Below are 23,627 nucleotides of genomic sequence, written 5' to 3' on the forward strand. Positions count from 1 at the left end.
ATAGTAAGCTAAAGAAACAGCCCAGCTTGAAAAAAGGCTGTCCTTGAATAAACATATTAAATGCAAAAATCTTACTGGAAGCACTAAATCAAACAAGCCGAGAGCACCCCTGCCAATGAGAGAAAACTCTCCAAATAGTACAGTTTTGATGTAGCCATTGCCATGTGGGAAACCTTGTGTACTAAAGTATATGCTTGAAATTTTTCAACTTATATTTAGTGGGGGAAACAATTTATTATACCAATTCATAAATGTACAACAGATGGAATGCTTCTTTTTCAGCTCTTGGCAAAGCCTTCTATTGGATGAATAGTCTTTGGTTCTTAAAACTATGGCCATCATCATTCACACCTATTTTCTTAAATTAAACAGACCAATTCCATGATGAAATCGCCTATAAATTTGGTTACCATAGAATGCCTTCTCATTCTGCACCATAAATTATCTAGAATGCCACTTGCCTTGAAATAATGAAGGGGGCCAAGCGGGCCGAAAGGCATTCTACAATAAAAACCATTGGGATTCCTTAAGTCAATTTTAGAAAACCCTTCATATTGCAATTTATTCTGGTAGCACTTTACCATAAATGATTCCACTAGAAGTGTGTTCTTTCATCCTGAACCATGTACTTGGATCTTTTAAAATGCCCACTTACTCTAAGATGTTAGAAAAATTGTAATTTAAATAGATAGATAGATAGATAGATAGATAGATAGATAGATAGATAGATAGATAGATAAGCAATGAATATCAGTTTGTATTCTTTTTAAAAAATGTATCAAAAACTGTCCTGGATATATGTGTCATAAGGTAACTGAGTTTGATGCCCACCAGTTATTTAAAGTAAGAAATGTATCAATGGATAAAGAAGCCAAAGGACGTCTGCTCCAAGCTGGTGAGGGGACAGGGGAATGGGACCAAGCCTAGAAGAGTAGCACTAGACTTTCTATCTATCATGGTAGCTAGCATTGCCCACTGTCTACTTGAAAGAAGCAAAATTGGTTCCTCGGGCTGTTTCTCTCAATGAAAACATCAAAAATCTTTAGGGTGGTATCATGGTTAGTTTTAGGTGTCAGTTTATCAGAACCTTAAAACTATGTAGGAAAGGGATCTCAATGAAGACTTCAGTTATCTAGATCACCTTGGTCTGTAGGCATATGTGCCAGGTTGTCTTGATTGTTCATTAAAGTGGGAAAATCTACTCTGAATATAGGCAGTCTCATTTCATGGGCTGGGCCCTGAACTGTAGTAGAACAGAGAAGGCGAGCCAGGCTTGAAACAATAACCCAACAAAGACCAGCACATCTGATTTTCTATCTGCTCTTGACTGAATATGATGCCTTATGTTCTGGCTCTGACTTCTCCTCAGTAACAGACTGTGACATGGGGCTATAAGCTGAGATTCTCCCTATTATTCCCCTAAATTGCCTTATGTCAGGGTGTTTTCCTACAACAACAGAAATGGAAGTAGAGCTAATGAGATGATTAGCAAAGCCTAGTGATTGTAGACCCAGTGTTTTACAAGTTTAAAGAGAAGTCATTGCTCATCCACTCACTGGTCTAAGTAAATTTGTTCGGTGTGGGAAAGGTTGGAAGAGACCTCTGTACCTTAGCAATCATCCAGTCAAGAACATCAGTACCATGGTATCTAGACAGATGGGGGAAATGGTTTTAAGGGTCAAGCCCACATTCTAAAATAGGTAATTCTACTACTGCCTCCTGTTGGCAAGAACTCAGTCACCCTTTCATAGGTAAGAATAAAGAAGGCTGGAAAAGCCATCTCTTGCAGTGGGAAGAAAGAAAAGGAGATGCTTTCTGAAAAACAGTTTTATTCTGATAAATATTACAAACACTTAATTGCTGCTAAAATCAGAGTTGTAGTTAGAGAGGTGGCTCAGCAGTCAGGAGCACATGTTGACCCTGCAAAAAGACAGGAGTCCAAGTCTCAGCAGCTACATAGTGAATCACACTCATCCTCAATTACAGTTCCAGGGGATCCAGTGACCTCCTCTCACCTCTGTGGACACCAGGAATAAGTGTGGTGCACTCAACAATGCTCTGGCAAACCACTCACACACACACAACAATATTTTTTTGTTCAAACTAGTTTGTAAAGTTATCACTTGTTAGAAAAAGCTACGGCTTGTTTCTTTACAATCTAAAAACAACACTTTTAGTTGTAAAGTCTCCATTTCCATTTTTCTCTTCTTGCTTCGCTCTCTTATGTGGAACCCATGTTGTTAATCATCTGCTAATGACCTGGCGGGATGGCTGGTAAGGGAGGAGCTTTACCTTGTGGTGTGAACTCACACTCAAGAAGAAGTGCAATTAGCAGTAAAACATGACACATAAACAGTAGTTAATTTTTAAATGGAACATGAGCTTAAATGCCAATAAATGTTTTTATTACTTCACTCATAAAAGCACAGTTCTCCAAGCAGCTTCAACTAGAAGAAATATGACCAAAATTTAGACTGATGTCATCAGTCTGTAAGAAATCCACCCTTACTTTTAAGCAATTATACAAAGACAGTTTTTATCCAATAACATTAAGAAACGGTTGGTGAAGAAGGAAGGGCTGGAGAAAGGGCCATGAGAATGAGTGAGCGGCAGACTCATTAGTTGCCATGGAGATCCTCATGAAAACTCTCCTCTAGCAAATTCCTCTGACATCACCACTCCTCGGTCATTTTATTCCTGTAACAATGTAAACGTCACAAGCGTAAATGTCACAGAGATTGATGTAAGCCCCTTCCCCCAAAATAAAGTATACATATTATAAATACTATATTATAAATGTATTTTACTATATTTTAATATAATACCATATTATAAATAAGTATACATATTATAAATACTTTTTTAATTGTGAAAGATTATTTTTGAGAAGGGTTTTTTCTTCAGTATCTGTATCAAAAGGGAGGGGATTGCTTTCTTCAACTAGTACAAGTTATGAACAAAAGTTAAAATGGAATGCGATCAGCAAACCTGGAATAGGACAACGGGGATCAGCTGTTACCACTGACCAGGCAGCTTCCGGTCTCTGTGACAAAGCACTTGAGATAAGCATCCTCAGGATTTATTTTGCCACATGGTGTCAGAAACTTTCTGGTCACTTGGGCCAGTCCTTTTCAGCCTGTGACAAGGCAGAGAGGAATGTCACAGTCGGATGCAGGTAATAGAAGAAGCAATGAGAGACAGGAAGAAGACCAGGTCCCGATAACCCATTCCCAAAGACCCCACTGGGCTCTGCCTCCTAACTTTTTACCCCCTCTCAATAGCGCCACCATCTGGAGACTAGAGCCTTAGCATATAGGCTTTGGAAGCCATTGAAAGTCTGAACTCATACCAAGTATTCACTCCATGGTCCCAGCACTCATGATTTCTTTCTCAAAGACAGAGTCAGAAGCAGCGATCATGTAGGTTGTGCTGGACAGAGCACAGCAACAGGCCACAGGCAGAGCCTGTCACCCTTGGCTGGCTGAGGTAATAAAAAACCACTCTAGGTGTGTGGGTTCATTTCTGGGTCTTCAGTTCTATTCCATTGGTTGGTGGGATTGCAGGCTTGTACAACCACTCTGGTAATCAGTCTGGCAGTTCCTCAGAAAATTGGACATAGTACTACCGGAGGATCCCGCAATACCTCTCCTGGGCATATATCCAGAAGATGTCCCAACCGGTAAGAAGGACACATGCTCCACTATGTTCATAGCAGCCTTATTTATAATAGACAGAAGCTGGAAAGAAACCAGATACCCCTCAACAGAGGAATGGATACAGAAAATATGGTACATCTACACAATGGAGTACTACTCAGCTATTAAAAAGAATGAATTTATGAAATTCCTAGCCAAATGGATGGACCTGGAGGGCATCATCCTGAGTGAGGTAACACATTAACAAAGGAATTCACACAATATATACTCACTGATAAGTGGATATTAGCCCCAAACCTAGGATACCCAAGATATAAGATACAACTTGCTAAACACATGAAACTCAAGAAGAATGTAGACTGAAGTGTGGACACTATGCCCCTCCTTAGAATTGGGAACAAAACACCCATGGAAGGAGTTACAGAGACAAAGTTTGGAACTGAGACGAAAGGATGGACCATGTAGAGACTGCCATATCCAGGGATCCACCCCACAACCAGCTTCCAAACGATGACACCATTGCATACACTAGCAAGATTTTATTGAAAGGACCCAGATGTAGCTGTCTCTTGTGAGACTATGCCGGGGCCTAGCAAACACAGAAGTGGATGCTCACAGTCAGCTATTGGATGGATCACAGGGCTCCCAATGGAGGAGCTAGAGAAAGTACACAAGGAGCTAAAGGGATCTGCAACCCTATAGGTGGAACAACAATATGAACTAACCAGTACCCCAGAGCTCTTGACTCTAGCTGCATATGTATCAAAAGATGGCCTAGTCGGCCATCACTGGAAAGAGAGGCCCATTGGACAAGCAAACTATATATGCCCCAGTACAGGGGAACGCCAGGGCCAAAAAAAAAAAAAAAAAAAAAAAAAAATGGGAATGGGTGGGTAGGGAAGTGGGGGGAAGGGTATGGGGGATTTTTGGGATAGCATTGGAAATGTAATTGAGGAAAATATGTAATAAAAAATAAATAAATAAACCACTCTAGACACCAGGAGTGGTTTGGTGATAAGCAAGCGTGGCTCAGCACTGTGCTTTGTATAGACGGAGGAGACAGAGAAGTACCTTGTTTGAGATCTGGTTTTTATTACCTCAGCCAGCCAAGGGTGACAGGCTCTGCCTGTGGCCTGTTGCTGTGCTCTGTCCAGCACAACCTATATTTGTCCCAAGGAAACTTAAGAAAAGTTAAATAAGTAGGACCAAGGAAATAGCACAGTTGGTAAAGTGATCGCCATGCATGCATGCACACTTGAGTTCAACCTAGTCCCCAGAATCCACATTAAACAGCCATGTGGGAAGATAACGTGCTTGTAGTCCTAGCCCTGGGGAGATGGAAATGGGCAAATTGCACCCCTCAGGCTCACTGCTAGACTAGCCTATTCAGCAAGCCCTGGGCTCCTAAAGAACCTGTCTCGACAAGCAAGGTAGACGGCCTCCACATGCCTGTGTACCCTGTTTCATGTATACCTACCTTCACACACATGAACAAGTACACACATACAAATAAAGTAAGATTGGATAGCTCAGTGCTAAAGTGTACTCGCTGCTCTTTCAGAGGACCTGGGGTTCAATTCACAGCACGAATCTACAGTCGTTACTATGATGATCATCATTTTGCAGACTCAGTCTAACTGTGATATCTTAGATTAGTTTGGGTTAGAAAAGGGGGGGGGGTACTCTGCTTGCCAATGGGATACCCTTTAGAGCATGGGTTCTAAATCTGTGAGTTACAACCCTCTTGGTAAAGCTCTGTCTCTAAAATATTTATATTATGGTTTGTAACAGTAGCAAAGTTACAGTTATGAAGTAGCAATGAAAAGAATTTATAGTTGGGGGTCACCACAACATGAGGGATTGTACTGAGTCACAGCATTAGGAAGGTTGAGAACCACTGCTTTAAAAAAAAAAATGGAGCTGTTTAGGCAGAGCAGATGAAATACAGAGACAAGAGGTGAGATGAAGAAGAGAAATTCTTCTTCCTGTGTGGAAGAGTTCTGGAGATTAGAGGTTGAAAACTGACTAGGCTGTCATTCTCAATGCTAGGTTGGCTGCACCAGAGGAAACTTGGGGCGGGGAAGCCTGAATGAGTAATTTTGAGTTTCTACACATTGTTTATTCGGACTAGACTTTGTTCCCAAGAGAAACAGAGGAGAAATGATAAAAGAAATTAGTAAGCCAGCTCGACCCGCTGGAAAAATCACCAGATATACCCTGGTATTTCTGGAGTTTGGCACTTAGCCACTCTGCTACTATGGAAACGGGGAAGCGGTTGACTTGAGGGTCCGGAACCGGTTTGGGGGGAAGGGAGCGAGATCCGTTCAGGAACTGGGCGTGGTCTCGGTTACCAAGGCCTCAGAGACGCTCAGGCCTGGCCTCAGCCCAGTTTTGAGGCCAATGAACCTCCCATCCTTCGCATGGCACCCAAGAAGGAGAAACCTACCGGGAGCGCAAACTATAAGATATGGGAACCTTCCCTCATAGCTGCACACTTGAACCAGGTGAGCCCGGCCTCTCAAGTCCCTCTAGTCCAGGGAGCCTGGAGCTCTCTGCTCAGCACTGCTCTCCCAGATCTGCCAGGTGCTTGACAAAGGAGTGAGCTAGAGGGATGGGGCTACAACTCAGTGGTGGGGCTGAGGGAAGACCCTGGGTTCAGTTTGCAGAACCAGAAGCAAAAACAAGACAGGAAGGGAATCTCAGCCCTGCCATTTCAAAATGGGGTGGTAGATCTGTGTGAGGAGAACGAGAACGGGGTTGTCATTATGACTCCTGAGTCCCCCTTTCAGTGCAGGCAGGCTTCCAGTGCTTCCCCCCTGCCCCCCTTGTACTGGGACTGTTATCCTTGTGAACTGTTTCCTTCCTGTTTGACCGGTTGATCCCCCCTTGTACTGGGACTGTTATCCTTGTGAACTGTTTCCTTCCTGTTTGACCGGTTGATCATTCGTATCATTCGTGGCCCCGCCCACAGCAATATTTTAATTAATGCTGGATGTAATCAGCCAAGACCCAGAACTACAATCTGTAAAAATAGAAAGATCTCTAGAAGAAAATGTTCTTATGTGATGGCTTGCTCTGTTTTGGTCTCTGTTGCTCTGATAAATAACCTATTTCATTTTAATGTTTGGGGCAGGAACTAGAAGCAGAAACCCCCGCAGGAATCCTGCTCCCTGACTCTGGCTCATGCTCAGCTAGCTTTTTTATACACCACCAGGCCACCTAAGATAATGCCTGATACAATGGGCTGGGCATTCCTCCATCAAGACTCTCTCACACAGACTTGGCCACAGGCCCCTCTGAGATGCACAATCCCTCCTTTGAGACCCTGTCAGATGACTACAGGCTGTGTCAAGTTGACAGCTAAACAAATTAGAACATACTCCATACCTCTGCATCCAACGTTTTCATCTGGGCATGGAGAGAAAGCTCAGTGGTTAAGAGCACTTGCTGCTCTTGCAGAGGACCAAGGTTTCATTCCCAGAATCTACATGGTAGCTCCCAACTGTCTGTTACTCCAGTTCCTGGGGATGCTGTGCTCTACTCTGGCCTCTGTGAGCACTGGGCATGTATATAGTACACATACATTTGTGCAGGCAAAACATAAATAAAATACATATATACAAAATACTCATACATATAAAATACATATACAGAAAACAAAACAGGGTAATTGCCTAAGAACATTTTCTCCTAAGTCCCTTTCTATTTTTACAGATTGTCACCTTGGGTCCTACCTGTTTACATCCAGCATTTATGAAAATATTACTGTGGGCAGGGCCACAGGTGACTTGGTGATATAGCAGTCAAACAGAAACAGGAGCTGGAGAGATGGCTCAGAGGTTAAGATCACTGGCTACTCCCCCAAAGGACTTGGGTTCAGCTCCCAGCACCCACATGGTGGGTCGCAGCCATCGTAATTCTAGTTCCTAGGAATCGGATGTCCTCTTCCTGTTATCCTGAGACACCTGGCATGCACATGGTACACAGATCTACACACAGGCAAAATAGTAAGTAGAAAATCATTGTGGAGGCCTGGGTGAAGGAGGTCAGCACCTCAGCACTGGTGTTGCCTGCCTCTTTAGCAGCCTGGGGTCGTGCCAGTTCCCACACTGGACCTGCACAGGGAAATGAGAGATGTGTTGGAATGTGTAGCCAGCCCCTCGGGAGCCACATGCCTGCCTTGTAACTTCTCTGGGCAACCTGAAGACCTTATGGATTGGTGTAGTGCTGTCTTCTATTCGGCTATTTAGAAGGTGTAGATCCGAGGAGCTATCCACTCATTGCACATTGCCACAAATGCACACAGCAATCTGTGACTCAAACCAGAGGGCCCAGCAGCACAGTGACCCAGGCCCCACTCACCTCCACCTTTAGTGAGAAACCCAGGGGCTTCTGGCACCAGCAGGTAGCAATTCATGTCTAGACTCTAACATTTCTAAGTCCAAGTAGAGATCTGGGGAGAGAAAGGCCATTTGCAGGCATTCCAGCCTGCCATTGGGACTGTCTTGTAAACGTGGAGAATCGACTTGGTTTTGTTTTTGTTTTTTTTTTATATTTTATATATGGATACATGGTTCACTAGAGAGTTTGTAGTTAAGGAAAGTAAAATGGACCTTGTGCTGCCCTCTGGGGAAATGCTGCCTATTTATCCTTATTTTCCAATGTAATTGTTTCTTTCTCTATGGAAAGTAATTCTATCTGAGATGAAAATTAGTCCTGGTGAGTCGTGTGAAAGTAGCCTGACCCTCCTGTTGCCGCTGTGGCTTCATGCATCGTTACTGTGCCTCTTCTGCAGGGTTTGAATAACTCAAGGAATGAAGGCTGTCAACCTCATACTCCCCAGCTACATTCTCAAATTCTCAGAGATGTTTGTCAAATCACCCTGCAAAAGTACCTTCTCTTTTACAAGTCAGATCTAGCCAAAATAATTTAAAAAAAAATTTTTTTGGAGATGATGTTGGTCACACTGGGCTTGGAGCAAGCATTTCTGCTGGAATTCTATGCTGCTGAACCACAGGCTTCGTGGGGACACTGACTCTGTGTTTGTTAGTCTGGTGCTGCAAGCACAAAGCTGTAATTTTCCTAGTGGAACTGAAAACCCCCAGGCACTATTTTTTCTTATAGTTTAAAAACATGAAGTAATATTCGGCCTTCTTAACCCTGTTCAAATAATATAGGTTCAATAAATCTTCTATACTGGTAGATATAATTGCAAGTCAAAGTAATATGTCACTTTAGCTATGAAGGGAATGAGCTCAGCTTTCAGTTTGTTGGAATGCGTGCTTTCTTATTGTTGGGAGAAAATAAATATCTTCTACGTACTTCCATATTTTGTTAGCTTGGTTTTGTGCCTGTAAAGGAGAAAATCCTATCAGTTAATGCCTAAATGCATGTTCCAACCGTGAGAATAACCAACTCTGACTTTGGCCAAAATGACTATGCTTGTGTAAAGTCCTTGTTCATTGGGTTTGGTAAGGAGCATCACATGTGGTACGTCTGAGAATAAGGTATTGTTTTAATTCATTAAGAGCTTGTTATTCTTTTACAAGTATATGTGTTTGAATGCACCTGTGCTAATGTGTGTAACGAGGTGGGGCATGGAAGACAATGTAGTAATTCTCTGGTATTATGAAAGATAGTTTTCAAATTACCTCATTGAAGAATCCAAATCGGTAATCGTTCTGTTCTTACTCTGAGAGCAGCCTGCACTGGAATTTAGCAGAAGCATCAAGTTCCCAGTTTGACTTTGGTGAATTATCCTCATTTCCTTATTATATCTACACCAATCAATTAATAGATGAATTGATTAATTAATTTGTTGATTGTTTAATTGATTGACTGGGGAGCTGGCCTTTCGAGCTGGAGTTCTTGCCAACGTCCCAGTACATTTTAGTTGTTCCTGAAACATAAATGGTGACAAGTAATAGAAGGCACTATTCTTATCATCTTATAAAAGAAAAGGAGTTACCAAGTATTCAGTGACTAGGAGAGATCAGAGGATCAGAAGACCACTGGAAAACTGGGTAATGTTAGACATGTAGGGTAAAGGGGAAATTAGTTTGAGTGAAAAGACCAACATCAACTGAAATGCTTGAACAGAGACAGAGACAGAGACAGAGACAGAGACAGAGACAGAGACAGAGACAGAGAGTAAGCAACCAAGGCCCCTTTTGGGTGTACATTGCTCCTGAATTAAGTCTGCAAACCCAACTATCATTGACAGTTTTTGCTGCCCATCTGCCAAGACACTTATTAACACATATAAAACATGACACCTTAAATCTGAAAAGAAAAAATGTTTGGATGCATTGGCAGTAAGATTCTACAAGTGACAACAGAGGTCTGTGTGTGACATTGACACAAGTTGATCTACCATGGCTTTGGCAGCCCAAAGATGCTGTGCTGTAGACATTCCCTCTTGACCCAAAGCTGCACTTCTTAAGATTTCAGCTATCCTCAGCCACCTGTGCTCTGAAAGCATTAAGCAGACACTTGTAACTGTTACACTGCACAGCTTTCTGAGAGGCACCATCCAATCTCGTACCATACCCCCTCCACCCCACCTATGACATGAGCCATCCTTTTGTCCATTGTGACGGCAGTGCATATCGTTTGCACACTGGCCTCTTCAGAGCCATCCAGTGTATCAAATAGACTGTTGTGACTGACACTTGTTGTGCAGTGCACAAGGGTTCAAATTTCACCATCACTGCACTCGGCCCTGGCCTCACCGTGCACGGGTAGTTATGATGGTGATTTGGGTGTGCCAAAAGGAGCAGAGAAGTGCTTCCTATGAGTGAAAAGGAAAATATTATTGATTTAATAAGGAAAAAATGGTAGGTTCTGAAGCTGACTGCTATGAGAATGGATATTCTCTCAGTCAATTTTTGGGAAAAGGGAAAAGAAAGACATGATTACTGTTAAGACTGAAAAACTTTCATCTCCATGGTAAATTGCTTAGCTGAGACAGAAAAGACAGTAGGTTATGGGTTCAACACTATCCACATGGTCAGGCAGCTATTAGAGTCTTAGAATATATATCCATGTAACAGAGACTATCCTATAAATTAAAATATTTCCATACAGCTGTCAAGGCAGAGGCCATTGGCCACTATGATGGGAAAAAGATGTTAACATGTCTATTTTCTGTTATTGAAACTCTTTTGACTAGCTAATAATTTACAAAGAACAGTTTTCTTTCCTATATATATATTAAAAACCATCAAACCCTAAAACATGGTGGCAGCTTCCAGCAAGAGCCCTGGCTGTGCCATAATATGGTGGAGGGTGTCCCATATGGAAGTATTTGAAAGAAATGAATAGGACTGAACTGCTTTTACCAAAGGCTACCCCATAGCACTTAAGCTACTCCTGGGGATGGTATTGAATGAAGGTGATGTCAACATGACCAGATTGTCTCTTTAATTTTATATTTTTCATGTGTTTGCATTATATTACATTTCATTATGAGCTTTTGGCATGTGGAGACCATAATATCAACCTCTAGAAGCTGCCATTCCTCCTCCTGTCTGAAATTGACTTCTAAATGTGTTTTATATAGGTATAATCATGCAGCATGTGTCTTGTATAACTGGTTTGTTTTGCTTAGCATAGTATCTTTGATGGCTTTTGTACTGTGGGTTAGAATTCCTTTACTTTAGGATCCATACTATGGTCACAGTGCTCCATACCCAAATACCACTTGGAAAGAGCTGGTCTCCCAGGAGTGCCAACACACCTGTAAGCACAGGTAAGACTACCACTTCCACTCAAATTCCTGGCCCAAGAGGATCCTTTCAGAACCATCAGGACACAGAAACCAAGGAACAACCCGGGACAGGATCCTTCTGGTTTCCATCTGCACTCCGGAGCTGACCCTGTACCACAGCTCTTCATACTCAAATTCCTCCAGGAGAGAACTGGTCTCCCAGGAGTACTGACACACAAGTTTGCAGGAGGGAAGAGCCACAGTCAGAGATAATAAGACCAACTAACACCAGAGAAAACCAGATGGCGAGAGTCAAGGGCAAGAACATAAGCAACAGAAGCCAAGGCTACTTGGCCCAGAACCCAGTTCTCTCACTGTTGCTTCTGTCTCCAACCAGCAGAAAAGAGCGATGACACAGCGTTCTTCTCAAAGCAGTTTATTCAGGAACCTTTCAACATGCAAGCAGGAATCTCCTCTAGCCCCCAATCGCAATCCCTTAATCCCAGCACTCAGGAGGCAGAGGCAGGCGGATTTCTGAGTTTGAGGTCAGCCAGGTCTACAAAGTGAGTTCCAGGACAGCCAGGGCTATACAGAGAAACCCTGTCTCGAAAAACCAAAAAAAAAAAAAAAAAAAAAAAAAAAAAAAAAAAAAAAAAAAAAAACCCAAACAAGCAACAAAACAAACAAACAAGCAATCCCTTATATAACCCCTCAACCACACCCCATCAGCCCAGTCTGAGTAATTCATTGGCCTTCGTCAAATGGCCTGATCTTGCATCATGGTGCACCTGCGCAGCTCTTGCGATGGTCATGGCTAATTTTCGGGTGTATGAGGAAGTCAGGTGCAAGTCATAAGACTTGGCTGCAGTCCCGGGTGCCATCTTGGGACTACCGCCACACCCGCTCCCCACATCTCCCCCTTTTTTCTTTTTTGGCAGAGAGAATGCCTGTCTTAGTTTGCCCCCTGCAGCAATGCCCCTTACCCATCATTGGGAGACAAACAGCTTTGGTTTGATCCCTGTCTTAGGTTGGTGACACGCCCAGGGAGTCTTACCTGTCATTGACTACTTCTCTAGCATGCCAAGCCACTTGAGGAGACTGTCCTGTCTCCACCACTGCAAAAGCCTGTATCATCAAGGCTTGGGTTCTGCACTGACAAAACTGTATACGGCAAATGCACCAAAAGGGCAGGATGCTGATTAATATCAGACACAGGGCAAGTCCACCAATTCTGGCCCACTCGTTTAAGTGGGAGACAGCTGTAGATCCAGCTGGCCAGTCTTTAGCCATGGACATATCCACACGGGTGGAGTTAATATGGACGATGGATTGTTTCAATTCCAAAACTAGTCCATCAAAATGCCATCAATTCCCTGTAAGGTACTGAGATATATTGCAGGATAAATTAGCAGCATGACTGGCATTCACAAACGGTATAGGTGTAACACACAGTCCCGAATATTTCCACTCACAACCCCAATTGTGCTGACTCCATCAAAACATCCACTTCTTCCTGGACTAAATCAACCCTTTGATTCAGCAATAAAATTCCTGCTTTCAGCTGGCTATTAATATTTCCCTGAACATCCAAAGCTTCTGCAACACCAGCGGATAAATTATTCACAGCCGGAGCAGTTTGTACCACAGAGATAAGGGATATGGCCGCAGCCATGGCTGTGGTGGCAGAAATTGCTATAGCAGTGACAATGGCCACAGTAACGCCAAAATTCCCTCTTAGGTCTAAACAAAGTCATAGCAAAAGGAGCTTGAACAGGCCAAGGTACAAAGCGAGGCATCCTAGTCATAACAGCTAAATGATATTCAGATGCATTCCAGCACATACTATAATAACAAATATCACTACTTCAATTAACAACATTATTCTCATAACTACCATTATAAACAATAAACACAAAAGGAGGCCACAAACAAACAGGCATAGCCTTAAAGGAAGCATTGCGCCCTCCAGCAAGTTGAGATACAGAGGTTTCATATACACTAGACCCATTCCAATAAAAATCTTGCATTACCCCATACCCCTCCCACTAGCATACTCAGAGGAGAAAGATCTGTGCAACTACCATTCACACCACACAACAACCACACATTAAAAGGATTACTAGCTCCTACTTGAACTGGATTTTGATAGGTCCAATTATATCCTGAAAATGAGCTATTATGGACTGTGCCAATATAAGGAGAAAACATAAAATGTTTCTTGACAGCCCAAGCTGCCTTTCTAGACTGACACCCAGTCCGTGGTGGAAGGGAATCACGGGAACCTTTGCAAAAGGGAGCCCATTTAGGTTGGAGAGGTATGGTATCATTGCCTTTGGAAATACTGGCAGGCCACACCCCTTGAATCCATGTGTCATTAGCTTTAGTAGAACTATTAATTGGCATATCGAACCACGCTGCTGTTTGATTATACATTTGAACGCAGCCACTATTCTGAGAAATATCTTGAATCATTTGAAAGCACAGCAATCCCCTCAACTGAAGCTGCATCGGTTCCTGGACAGGAGCTATTTCCCCATCCCATGGTAAAATAGGGTAACTGCAGCAAAGCATTAGATGTGGAAAATCGAGGGAACACTTGTGCCAAATGCATCAACAGCATGGGTTTGGGAAACACAGATAAGATTCCCCAATGTGGATCTCCAGTCATCACCACGGGAAGTATCCTCAACACCAGGAACATCCACGCCGTCCCCACTCCTCTCATTTTGGACTGCTCTGGTCAACCGTTCTGGGACCCACAGCGGCTGTCAGTGATCCTGAGGAAACACACAAACAGACCCTCTCGCCCAAACCAACACTGAATCAGGGCCCTTCCAACAACCAGTTAAGACATCCTTCCACATGACCATGCCTTTTGGAGAAACATCAGGATCAATGTGACACTCGGCTGTGACCTGTCCATGTTTGTCTTCATTCAAAAAATTCAAGGTAAAAAGGGCAATGGCTAATCTCTCCCTAGGGGTGGAACCAACAGAGGCAATTCCCCCCTTTTGTTTAATTAAGCATTCTTTTAGGGTGCAATGGGCTCGTTCAATAATGCCCTGACCCTGAGGGTTATAGGGTAACCCATGGATCAATCAGACACCCATCATTTTACCAAAAGAAACAAAAGAGGCAGAAGTATAAGTCGGCCCATTATCAGTCTTTAATCCTTTAGGTTGTCCCCAGGCACCCCAAGCTTCAAAGCAATGCGCAGTCACGTGACATGCCTTCTCTCCTGTATGCAAGGAGGTAAAAATGACACCAGAAGCTGTATCTATGGAGACATGAAGATAATTTAACTTTCCAAAATCAGAGAAATGGGTAACATCCATTTGCTATAGGTGCAAGGGGTGCAATCCACATGGATTGACTCCCACTCCTATCTGAGACAATAATGGGGCACATGTTTGGCACATTTTCACGATATCTCTCACCTCCATCCGAGAAATTTTAAATCAGGAGGATAAGGTTTTGGAATTAACATGAAACTGTGAATGAAAATCACATGCCAAATCAATAGGTGAGGCAATTAAAAAGGCCATGCGTGCCTTAGAAGCTTTATCTACAATATCATTCCCTTCTGCAAGGGGTCCAGGCAATCCGGTATGAGCACGAATATGTTACACAAAAAATGGTGAATGTCTATTCAAGATAAAATCTTGCAATGTAAGAACTAATTTCATTACTATTCTATTAGTTACTAATAGATTTTAGATTAACTTTGCCTACCACCTCCAAACATTGCAACATATTAACAACATATTAAAACATATTAAAAGGGCCTGGAATTAATTCAAACACCTTAATCACAATTTGCAATTCAATAACTTGTGGTGATGCGGGGGGGGGGGGAGATTGTATGGTAACTGGTGATGATCCTGCTACTAAATATGCTCCATATCCTGTCTTAGAACCATCTGTAAAAATAAGTGTAGCATCCGGCAAAGGATTTTTTGAAGTAGCATGAGGAAAAATCACAGGATGAACTTTAATCAATTGTAATATTGGATCTTTGGGAAAATGATGATCAAATTGGCCCTGAAAACTGTACCTCAAAATGGCACAATCATCTACTGTAGCTGATAGCACTTCTAGCTGTTTAACATTATCTGGAACTATCAAATCCTCTGGCGGAATGCCAAAAAATTGCACACTTTGCTGAATAGCAAGCAAAGCCAATTGAGCCACTGAGGCGGGATAATAAACAAGTGTTTTGGCTGGGGAAATCTTTGGATGTATCCAGAGCAAGGGAGCTCCTTGCCATAAGACCCCCATTGGTTGTGATTCTGTTGGCAAAATACACAATGCAATAGGCTTTGACGCATCTCGGCATTTCAAGGCAGCATCTTGAATGATCTGCTCCACTGAAAGTAAAGCCGCTCTGGCAGCATTAGTAAGATATCTGGGAGAATTCAAATCTGTATTGCCTGGTAGAATATCATAATGGCTGCAATTATTTATTGGTTAAAGACAAATAGGGTCAGACCCATTGAATATCTCCCAATAATTTTTAAAAATCATTTAAGGTACATAAATTATCTGTGCGAATTTGGATCTTTTGTGGGGACACCAATCCTGCAGTTATTTTTGTTCCTAAATAATTTACTACTATATCCTTTTGTACCTTTTCCGGGGCCACTACTAAATTTCTTTCCTTCAACTGTGTTACCACAAAGCTATACACTTCATCAAGTAACTCTTCCATGGGAGCAGCAATAAGAATGTCATCCATGTAATGATAACATTTTACCTTTGGAAATCTCTTTCTAACCTCTTTCAAGGCTGTATCAACATATAGTTGTCACATAGTAGGACTGTTTGCCATTCCCTGTGGCAAAACCGTCCATTCAAATCTCCTATCAGGTTTAGCATGATTTTGAGAAGGGACAGTAAAAGTAAACCTGACTGCATCTTTATGGTATAAAGGAATAGAGAAAAAAATCTTTGATATCTAACACTATAATGGGCCAATTCCTGGGCAAGGCAGAAGGCAATGGCAGCCCTCTCTGTACTGGTCCCATTAAAATCATTTGCTTATTTATTTCTCTCAAATCATGTAAAAGTCTCCATTTTCCTGATTTTTTTTCTTTATAACAAATATAGGAGTATTCCACGGAGAGGTGGAGGGTTGTATATGGCCCAATTCCAGTTGTTCTTGTACTAGTTCCTGTGCAGCCTTCAATTTTTCTGAGGGAAGTGGCCACTGAGGAACCCACACCGGATCCTCAGTTTTCCATGTGATCGGTAATGCTCCCTCAGTGGCCCCTAGGAAAAACCCAACCCAGCACGATCATTCTCTCTGCAGATCAGCACTGTGGAGGCTCTTCCTTGTAAAAAGCGACCTAGCCCTTTTCTGGGGACATAGCCCATATCCAACATGATATCCAAGGCCTTGGTGCTGTAGCTTCCTTCATTAGTTAAAATAAAGCCCATCTCCTTCAGCAGATCACGACCCCATAAAGACACTGGAACTGCCAATACATATGGCTGAAACTGGCCAGAATGTCCCTCTCCATCCCTCCAATTTAGGAGGCAAGAGCTCATTTCCAGCATTTGAGCATATCCCAGTCCTCTTAAAGTCTGCTCTGACTGTTGCCTCGGCCAACCAGAGGGCCAGTCCTTGGTACTAATGATACTACGATTAGCACCTTTATCTAGGAGGCCAGACATGGACTTTCCTTCAATAGAAAGCTTTAATAAAGGTTGGGTATCAAGATCCAAAGAGCAAAAAACATTAGAAGTACCTGTTGAGCCAAAGCCCTTGTCCTGAATTTTTTCTCCTTGTTCTGAATCTTTTGCAGGAAATTGAGAATGACAGCTAGATAAAAGAAGCAATTGAGCTATCCTATCCCCAGGAGAAATGGCAATAATGCCTCTAGGGGAGGATACCATTATCTTAATTTGTCCGGTAAAATCTGGATCTATCACTCCCAGATGAACTATTAATCCTTGCATAGTAACCGAGCTTCTTCCTAAATTCAACCCCACTGTATCGGCCAGTAATGGGTCTTTGAAATCTGTATCCACCAGCTGTGAGGTTAATACGAGTCAGGTGGCAGAACTGAGGTCGAGTCCCGCACTCCCTCTCATTGCTCTCCTGGGTGATTCCATTGCATTGGGAGTCTCAAACTGGGCCATCCCTTGGTTAGTACCCCATATATTTGCAGGCCTTGGGGTCGGGAGCCCCTCCTCAAGTTTTTTGGCCGAGCACCACCATTTCCAGAATCAAGAGGCAGTCCATGAATATCCTTAACTGATCGACAATCACTGGCCCAATGGTTCCCCTTTTTGCATTTTGGGCACAGCCCAGGCATCTTAGGCCACTGATTTCCTGACCCACTCAGCTGTGGGCATTGGTGCTTCATGTGACCTGGCTGCCCACACTTAAAGCACTTATTGTTCTTCTGGCCACCCCTTCCTTGGGACATCTGCATGACGGCAGCAGCCAGACCAGAATTAGAGAGAGGCCCTCCTAGTTCTCTGCATATTTTCATCCAAACCTCTAGCCCTTTGTGTTTATATGGATTAATTGTTTGCCTGCATTCTTTAGTACACTGCTCAAAAATCAGCTGCTTCAACAATGGCATAGCAGTATCAGGATCTCCAAACACCTGGCTTCCTGCCTCTACTAAACGAGCCACAAAATCTGCACATGGCTCCGTGGGGCCTTGGACGATCTTGGTTAAATTCCCACTCACTTCCCCTTTCAGGAGTTCTGCACCACATCTTTCTCTATCTTCTATGCAATTTCTCACTAACTTCCAGACCAGCAAAACCCCTTTTGATAAAGCCCCCTGTTCCTCTGCAAACCTCAAGTCTTTCCCTAGTTTTTCCCAACTGGGCACCATAAAATGTCCTGACAAGGGAAACCATGGAGAACTATGGATGAAATGGGCAAATTTCTAGACAGATACCAGTTAACAAAGTTAAATCATGATCAGGTTAATGATCTAAATAGTCCTATATCCCCTAAAGAAATAGAAGCAGTAATTAATGGTCTCCCATCCAAAAAAAGCCAGGACCAGATGGGTTTAGTGCAGCGATCTATCAGATCTTCAAAGAAGATCAAATTCGAGTTCTTCACAAACTATTCCACAAAATAGAAGCAGAAGGTACTCTACCCAATTCATTCTATGAAGCCACAATTACTCTGATACCTAAACCACAGAAAGACCCAACAAAGATAGAGAACTTCAGACCAAATTCCCTTATGAATATCGATGCAAAAATCCTCAATAAAATTCTCGCTAATTGAATCCAAGAACACATCAAAACAATCATCTATCCTGACATAGTAGGTTTCATTCCAGGGATGCAGGGATGGTTTAATATATGAAAATCCATCAATGTAATCCATTATATAAACAAACTTAAAGACAAAAACCACATGATCATCTCGTTAGATGCTGAGAAAGCATTTGACAAAATTCAGCACCCATTCATGATAAAAGTCTTGGAAAGATCAGGAATTCAAGGCCCATACCTAACCATGATAAGAGCAATCTACAGCAAACCAGTAGCCAACATCAAAGTAAATGTGAGAAGCTGGAAGCAATCCCACTAAAATCAGGGAGTAGACAAGGCTGCCCACTTTCTCCCTACCTATTCAACATTGTACTTGAAGTCCTAACTAGAGCAATTGGAAAACAAAAGGAGATCAAGGGGATACAAATTGGAAAGGAAGAAGTCAAAATATCACTTTTTGCAGATAATGTAATAGTATATATAAGTGACCCTAAAAATTCCACCAGAGAACTCCTAAACCTGTTAAATAGCTTCAATAAAGTAGCTGGATATAAAATTAACTCAAACAAGTCAATGGCCTTTCCCTAAACAAAGAAAGAACAGGCTGAGAAAGAAATTAGGGAAACAACACCCTTCTCAATAGTCACAAATAATATAAAAAAACCTTGTCGTGACTCTAAGGAAGTGAAAGATCTGTATGATAAGAACTTCAAGTCTCTGAAGAAAGAAATTAAAGAAGATCTCAGAAGATGGAAAGATCTCCCATGCTCATGGATTGGCAGGATCAATATAGTAAAAATGGCTATCTTGCCAAAAGCAATCTACAGATTCAAAGCAATCCCCATTAAAATTCCAACTCAATTCTTCAACGAATTAGAAAGAGCAATCTGAAAATTCATCTGGAATAACAAAAAACCTAGGATAGCAAAAACTCTTCTCAAGGATAAAAGAGCCTGTGGGGGAATCACCATGCCTGACCTAAAGCTGTAGTACAGAGCAATTGTGATAAAAAACTGCAGGGTACTAGTATAGCAACAGACAAGTAGACAAATGGAATAGAATTGAAGACCCAGAAATGAACCCACACACCTATGATCTCTTGATCTTTGACAGGGAGCTAAAACTATCTAGTGGGAAAAAGACAGCATTTTCAACAAATGGTGCTGGCACAACTGGCGGTTATCTTGAAGAAGAATGCAAATTGATCCATTCCTATCTCCTTGAACTGAGGTCAAATCTAAGTGGATTAAGGAACTCCACATAAAACTAGAGACAGTGAAACCTATAGAGGAGAAAGTGGAGAAAAGTCTCGAAGATATGGGCACAGGGGAAAAATTCCTGAATAGAACAGCAATGGCTTGTGCTATAAGATCGAGAATCAACAAACGGGACCTCATAAAATTGCAAGGCTTCTGTAAGGCAGAAGACACCATCAATAAGACAAAAGGCCACCAACAGATTGGGAAAGGATCTTTACCTATCCTAAGTCAGACATGGAATTAATATCCAATATATATAAAGAACTCAAGAAGGTGGACTCCAGAAAATCAAATAACCCCATTAAAAAATGGGGCTCAGAGCTAAACAAAGAATTCTCACCCGAGGAATACCGAATGACTGAGAAGCACCTGAAAAAATGTTCAGCATCCTTAATCATCAGGGAAATGCAAATCAAAACAACCATGAGATTCCACCTCACACCAATCAGAATGGCTAAGATTAAAAATTCAGGTGACAGCAGATGCTGGCGAGGATGTGAGGAAAGAGGAACACTCCTCCATTGTTGGTGGGATTGCAAGCTTGTACAACAACTCTGGAAATCAGTCTGGCGGTTCCTCAGAAAATTGGACATAGTACTACCAAACGATCCTGCAATACTTCTCCTGGGCAGAATCCAGAAGATGTTCTAACCGGTAAGAAGGACACATGCTCCACTATGTTCATAGCAGCCTTATTTACAATAGCCAGAAGCTGGAAAGAACCCAGATGCCTCTTAACAGAAGAATGGATACAGAAAATGTGGTACATTTGCACAATGGAGTACTACTCAGCTATTAAAAAATGAATTATAAAATTCCTAGGCCAATGGATGGACCTGGAGGGCATCATCCTAAGTGAGGTAACCCAATCACAAAAGAACTCACATGATATGTACTCACTGAGAAGTGGATATTAGCCCAGAAACTTAGAATACCCAAGGTATAAGATACAATTTGTAAAACACTTGAAACTCAAGAAGAACGAAGACCAAAGTGTGGACACTTTGCCCCTTCTTAGAATTGGGAACAAAACACCCATGGAAGGAGTTACAGAGACAAAGTTTGGAGCTGAGACGAAAGGATGGACCATCTAGAGGCTGCCATACCTGGGGATCCATCCCATAATCAGCCTCCAAACACTGACACCATTGCATACACTAGCAAGATTGTGTTGAAAGGACCCTGCTATAGCTGTCTCTTATGAGGCTATTCTTGGGCCTAGCAAACACAGAAGTGGATGCTCACAGTCAGCTATTGGATGGATCACAGGGCCCCCAATGGAGGAGCTAGAGAAAGTACCCAAGGAGCTAAAGGGATCTGCAACCCTATAGGTGGAACAACAATATGAACTAGCCAGTACCCCCCAGAGCTCGTATCTCTAGCTGCACATGTATCAGAAGATGACCTAGTCGGCCATCAGTAGAAAGAGTGGCCCATTGGTCTTGCAAACTTTATATGCCTAAGTACAGGGGAACACCAAGGCCAAGAAGTAGGAGTGAGGGCCGGAGGAGAGTGTGGGGGTGGGGGGAGGACTTTTGGGATAGCATTGGAAATGTAAATGAAGAAAATACCTAATAAAAAAGGAAAATAAATAAAAATAAATAAAAATCACATCTCATGATTATAATCGAGGACTTTAAGAAGGACATAAATAACTCCCTTAAAGAAACACAGGATGCATACCACACTTCATTGAACCACCTATCCATTGGTGAACCTTGGGTGATATCCTTCCATGATTAGTGTGGATGCTGCTGTGGGTTATGTAAGTGTACAAATAGATGCTCCAGTGTGGGAGAATCGAGGGTGGGGAGGTGGGTTTGGGTGGGTGGGAGGAACATCCTCATAGAAGCAGGGGGAGGGAGGATGGAATAGGGGGTTTCTGAGAGCAGGGGAAACCGGGAAAGGGGATAACATTTGAAATGCAAATAAAGAAAATATCCAATAAAAAAGAAAAATTATGTACTAGGGTTCTTTAAGTTCTGAAAATCTGTGGATTAGCTGCATCATCTGGCAGATACATTTGTGTTTTGTTGTTAGTTTGGTTTGATTTTGTTCTTATTGTTGTTTTTGCTTTTATTTTGTTATTGTTGTTATTGTTTAAAGAGTTCCCACAATGGCTAAAGTTTACAATCCCACCAGATATGTACAAGAGATTCAAGTTCTCTACATCACCACCAATGTTTGTACTGTTCTGCAGGCTGTTGCTGTTGTTGTTTGAGGGGGATGGATTTTTCTTTGATGTTATTTATGAAAATCATCCTAACTAGTGTGAGGTGATGTGTTCCTTGTGTTTTTAGTTACAATTCTCTAATGATTAACAATGCATTATTAAAGTCCTTCTCAGTCATCCATACATCTTTTGTCAATTTGTTTTTTTTTTCCATTTTTTATTAGGTATTTAGCTCATTTACATTTCCAATGCTATACCAAAAGTCCCCCTTACCCACCCACCCCCACTCCCCTACCCACCCACTCCCCCCCTTTGGCCCTGGCGTTCCCCTGTACCGGGGCACACAAAGTCTGCGTGTCCAATGGGCCTCTCTTTCCAGTGATGGCCGACTAGGCCATCTTTTGATACATATGCAGCTAGAGTCAAGAGCTCAGGGGTACTGGTTAGTTCATAATGTTGTTCCACCTATAGGGTTGAAGATCCCTTTAGCTCCTTGGGTACTTTCTCTAGCTCCTCCATTGGGAGCCCTGTGATCCATCCATTAGCTGACTGTGAGCATCCACTTCTGTGTTTGCTAGGCCCCGGCATAGTCTCACAAGAGACAGCTACATCTGGGTCCTTTCAGTAAAATCTTGCTAGTGTATGCAATGGTGTCAGCATTTGGAAGCTGATTATGGGGTGGATCCCTGGATATGGCAGTCTCTACATGGTCCATCCTTTCATCTCAGCTCCATACTTTGTTTCTGTAACTCCTTCCATGGGTGTTTTGTTCCCACTTCTAAGGAGGGGCATAGTGTCCACACTTCAGTCTTCATTTTTCTTGAGTTTCATGTGTTTAGGAAATTGTATCTTATATCGTGGGTATCCTAGGTTTTGGGCTAGTATCCACTTATCAGTGAGTACATATTGTGTGAGTTCCTTTGTGATTGTGTTACCTCACTCAGGATGATGCTCTCCAGGTCCATCCATTTGGCTAGGAATTTCATAAATTCATTCTTTTTAATAGCTGAGTAGTACTCCATTGTGTAGATGTACCACATTTTCTGTATCCATTCCTCTGTTGAGGGGCATCTGGGTTCTTTCCAGTTTCTGGCTATTATAAATAAGGCTGCTATGAACATAGTGGAGCATGTGTCCTTCTTACCAGTTGGGGCTTCTTCTGGATATATGCCCAGGAGAGGTATTGCTGGATCCTCCGGTAGTACTATGTCCAATTTTCTGAGGAACCGCCAGACTGATTTCCAGAGTGGTTGTACAAGCCTGCAATCCCACCAACAATGGAGGAGTGTTCCTCTTTCTCCACATCCTCGCCAGCATCTGCTGTCACCTGAATTTTTGATCTTAGCCATTCTCACTGGTGTGAGGTGGAATCTCAGGGTTGTTTTGATTTGCATTTCCCTGATGATTAAGGATGTTGAACATTTTTTCAGGTGCTTCTCTGCCATTCGGTATTCCTCAGGTGAGAATTCTTTGTTCAGTTCTGAGCCCCATTTTTTAAGGGGGTTATTTGATTTTCTGAGGTCCACCTTCTTGAGTTCTTTATATATGTTGGATATTAGTCCCCTATCTGATTTAGGATAGGT

General features: G+C 42.3%; 1 protein-coding gene across 1 annotated transcript in view; it reads left to right on the forward strand.

Moving 5' to 3' along the window:
- Positions 1–6,001: 6,001 nt before the first annotated feature.
- Positions 6,002–23,627, forward strand: part of Spag17 (sperm associated antigen 17) — a 257,906-nt gene continuing 240,280 nt past the window's right edge. The window contains exon 1 of the mRNA NM_028892.4: positions 6,002–6,160. Within this exon, the coding sequence (NP_083168.3) occupies positions 6,077–6,160 (84 nt within the window). The 5' untranslated portion in view covers positions 6,002–6,076. The remainder of the gene's footprint in view (positions 6,161–23,627) is intronic.

This window comes from Mus musculus, chromosome 3 (genome assembly GCF_000001635.26).
Source record: "Mus musculus strain C57BL/6J chromosome 3, GRCm38.p6 C57BL/6J".
NCBI lineage: Eukaryota > Metazoa > Chordata > Mammalia > Rodentia > Muridae > Mus > Mus musculus.